Source organism: Arachis ipaensis, chromosome B5 (genome assembly GCF_059453495.1).
Source record: "Arachis ipaensis isolate K30076 ecotype BB chromosome B5, ASM5945349v1, whole genome shotgun sequence".
NCBI classification, from domain to species: domain Eukaryota; kingdom Viridiplantae; phylum Streptophyta; class Magnoliopsida; order Fabales; family Fabaceae; genus Arachis; species Arachis ipaensis.
Window position 1 is genome coordinate 45,503,552 of NC_142440.1, and position 4,264 is coordinate 45,507,815.

Below are 4,264 nucleotides of genomic sequence, written 5' to 3' on the forward strand. Positions count from 1 at the left end.
CTTGAAAGAATGATGACAAGGAGACATGTTATTTGATAATCTGAAAAATCATAAAAATGATTCTTGAAGCAAGAAAAAGCATCAAAGAACAAAGCTTGCAGAAAAAATATAGCGAAAAAAATAAAAAAAATAAAAAAAAGAAGAGAAAAAGCAAGCAGAAAAAGCCAAAGCTCTTAAAACCAAAAGGCAAGAGAAAAAAGCCAATAACTCTTAAAACCAAAAGGCAAGGGTAAATAAAAAGGATCCCAAGGCTTTGAGCATCAGTGGATAGGAGGGCCTAAAGGAATAAAATCCTGGCCTAAGCGGCTAAACCAAGCTGTCCCTAACCATGTGCTTGTGGCGTGAAGGTGTCAAGTGAAAACTTGAGACTGAGCGGTTAAAGTCAAGGTCCAAAGCAAAAACAGAGTGTGCTTAAGAACCCTGGACACCTCTAATTGGGGACTTTAGCAAAGTTGAGTCACAATCTGAAAAGGTTCACCCAATTATGTGTCTGTGGCATTTATGTATCCGGTGGTAATACTGGAAAACAAAGTGCTTAGGGCCACGGCCAAGACTCATAAAGTAGCTATGTTCAACTTATTCAACTTATTCTGCTTCTAAGATATTCATTCGCACTTCAACATGAATGTGATGAACGTGACAATCATCATCATTCCCTATGAACGCGTGCCTGACAACCACTTCCGTTCTACCTTCGATTGAATGATTATCTCTTGGATCTCTTAATCAGGATCTTCGTGGTTTGAGCTAGATTGATGGCGGCATTCATGAGAATCCGGAAAGTCTAAACCTTGTCTGTGGTATTCCGAGTAGGATTCTGGGATTGAATGACTGTGACGAACTTCAAACTCGCGAGTGCTGGGCGTAGTGACAGACGCAAAAGAAGGGTGAATCCTATTCCAGTATGATCAAGAACCTCAGATGATTAGCCATGCTGTGACAGAGCATTTGGACCATTTTCACAAGAGGATAGGATGCAGCCATTGACCACGGTGATGCCTCCAGACGATTAGCCATGCAGTGACAGCGCATCGGACCATTTTCCAGAGAGGATGAAAAGTAGCCATTGACAATGGTGATGTCCTTACATAAAGTCAGCCATAGAAAGGAGTAAGACTGATTGGTTGAAGACAGCAGGAAAGTAGAAGTTCAGAGGGACGAAAGCATCTCTATACCTTTATCTGAAATTCTCACCAATGATATACATAAGTATTTCTATCTTTATTTTCTGTCTATTTATTATTTATTTTCGAAAACTCCATAATCAATTATTATCCGCCTGATTACAAGATGACCATAGCTTGCTTCATACCAACAATCTCCGTGGGATCGACCCTTACTCACGTAAGGTTTTATTACTTGGACGACCCAGTGCACTTGCTGGTTAGTTGTATCGAAGTTGTGAATGAAAAACGATTTATTAAGACGTGCGTACAGAGTTTTTGGCGCCGTTGCCTGAGATCACAATTTCGTGCACCAGTGTCCCACTAAAACAATGTGGCGCTACGTTGAAACAAGCAACTGAGCGCTACAATTGAGCTATGCACGAGCCTGGGACCAAGCAATATTGAGCGCTGCATTGTTGCATTTAACTGAGCGCACCCCTGGAGGTGCCTTGGTCCATTTTCCAACTTCAATTGCCATTTTGGATCCAATTCTTCACCAACTTAAAAATCTCACTCCAAATTCTAAAATAAAAAATTAGAAAGTGTATAAATAGGACTTAGTTTGATTTAGAGATGACCTTCTTTCATTTTTTTGTTTTACCTTTTAGCTAAATTTTAGTTTTCACCTTAGCTTTGATTTTGAATTTGGGAATTGGGATTGAGAGCGGAGTTCTCCTCCTCCTTGTTCTTACTTTGGAAATCTCTATTTTCTGGTTTTTGAATTTTGGATTGAGATTGAAGGAATTCGGTTTTCAATCCTTGATCTGCAATTCATCTTTGTTTTCTTCTGCATAATTCTAAGGATTTGAAATTGGATTTAGCTTTCTGTCTTCATTTTCATTTCTTCAGCAACTCTTGCTATCTGTTCTTGGAATTTCTTCATCTCCCTTTAAAGGCTTCTTCTTTGACAACAACTCCTTCATGAATTTGACATAGAGAGGCATTTGCTCCAAAACCTCAGCAAAAGGAATATTAATTTGCAACTTTCTAAAGACTTCCAAGAACTTTGAAAACTACTTGTCCTTGGTCTCCTTTTCAAGTCTCTGAGGATATGGTATTTTAGGCTTGTACTCAGGAGTCTTTGGCAATGTAGGATAAGTGTCAAGAGAGTTTGGGAATGGGTTGTCCGCACGCTTTGGAGGGATGTGCTCTACTTCTTCCTTCTTCTCATCTGAAGCTTCTTTTTCAACTAACTCTTCATTGACCTTGGTCTCAGAGCCAGCTACTTTACCACTTCTCAATTGAATAACCTTGCAATCTTCTTTTTCAACTGGCTCCTCATTAACTTGTTCTTCTGTACTTGCCACTTGTCCACTTATCAAGGTGATAGCCTTGCATTCCTCTCTTGGATTTGGAATTGTGTTACCAGGAAGGCTATTAGTGGTCCTCTGATTAATTTTATTGACTTTTGTGGCTAGTTAACCCATCTGAATCTCCAAGTTCTTGATGGATGCTCTGGTTTCCTGTCTAAAACTTGCCAATATTGCTTCTAAATCATTGTTCTGCTGGGGCTGAGAAGTTGCTTGATGAGATGAATGAATCTAGTGGTTATTAAAATTTTTCTGTTGAAAACCACCCTGAGAATTATTATTAAAATTCTGTGGCCTCTGAGGTTGCTCTCTCCATCCAAAATTTGAGTGATTTCTCCACCCCTGATTGTAGGTCTGAGAATAGGGATCATTATTGGGGTTTCTAGGAGCACTCCCCATGTAATTGACCTGTTTAGAAGAGGATTGAGCATAACCATAATTATCATTTTGCACAAAATTACCTATCATGTCATAAGAGACCTCTTGAGGTGGATTTTGGGTGTTGATAGCTGAGACTTCCATGCCACCCATCTGCTGAGTAAGTAAATTTATTTGCTGAGACATAAGCTTGTTCTGAGCAAGAATAGCATTAATAGCTTCTATTTCTAACACACCTCTCTTCTGAGAAGTCTCTGAGTTCACAGGATTCCTGTTAGATGAGTATAAATATTGGTTGCTAGCAACCAATTCAATCAGCTCAATAGTCTCCTCCAGTGTCTTCTTCTTGTGCAATGAACCACCTGCGAAATTATCTAAGCACATCTTAGACATTTCACCCAATCCTTCATAAAAGATATCTAGTTGGGTCCATTTGGAGAACATGTCCGGAGGGCATTTCCTAGTCAGTAGCTTGTACCTCTCCCAAGCTTCATAAAGAGTTTCACCATCCTTCTGCCTGAAGGTCTGAACCTCCACCCTAAGCTTAGTCAGCTTCTTTGGTGGGAAAAATTTATTAAGAAACTCAGTAACAACCTTGTCCCAAGTATCCAAACTCTCCTTGGGTCGGGAATCTAGCCATAGCTTTGCTCCTTCCCTAAGAGCAAACGGGAAGAGCATGAGTTTATACACCTCTGGGTTCACTCCATTTGTCTTCACAATATCACAAATCTGCAGAAAGTTAGAAATAAATTGATTTGGGTCTTCGTGGGGAAGACCATGATACTGGCAGTTTTGTTGCACCAGGGTGACCAATTGTGGCTTCAACTCAAAGTTGTTTGCAGCTATAGGAGGTACCACAATGCTTTTTCCATAAAGATCTGCAGTAGGAGCAGAATAAGAGCCAAGCACTCTCCTTTGTTGATCATCCCCATTCGGATTTGCCACATTGGCATTAACAATATTATTAGGATCCATTGTGGATTCTGCAGTCTTGTAAAGTCTTACTTGTTGCAAACGCCGCCTGAAAGTTTTTTCAGGTTCAGGATCAAAGTCTAAAAGAGGTTCCTTGTCTCTGTTCCTGCGCATAAACAGACAGAAAACAAGAAAATATGGGATTCTCTACGTCAGAGTGCAGAGAACTCCTAGTGAGGTAACCTGTGTAAAATAATAAAATAGAAACACTAAATAAATAAAACAGAAAAATTTTGAAAATAATAACTGAAATGAAACAAAAAAATTCGAAAATTAAAAGGGAAAATAAACAAGGAAATTAAAATGAAATTAACTAGGTGACACCAAACTTAATTTCAGAAATTAAGGAAAAATATTAGTGCTATTTATTTTTTTTATTTTTTTGGAAATTAAAGACAGATATAAAATAAAACAAATAAAATATAGAAAGATAAAAAA

General features: G+C 38.7%; 1 protein-coding gene across 1 annotated transcript; it reads right to left on the reverse strand.

Moving 5' to 3' along the window:
- Positions 1–2,707: 2,707 nt before the first annotated feature.
- On the reverse strand, positions 2,708–3,829 carry LOC148564049 (uncharacterized). Its single transcript, XM_088486993.1, has one exon. It carries the CDS (start codon positions 3,827–3,829, stop codon positions 2,708–2,710), a length of 1,122 nt encoding a protein of 373 aa, XP_088343119.1.
- Between the last annotated feature and the right edge of the window lie 435 nt (positions 3,830–4,264).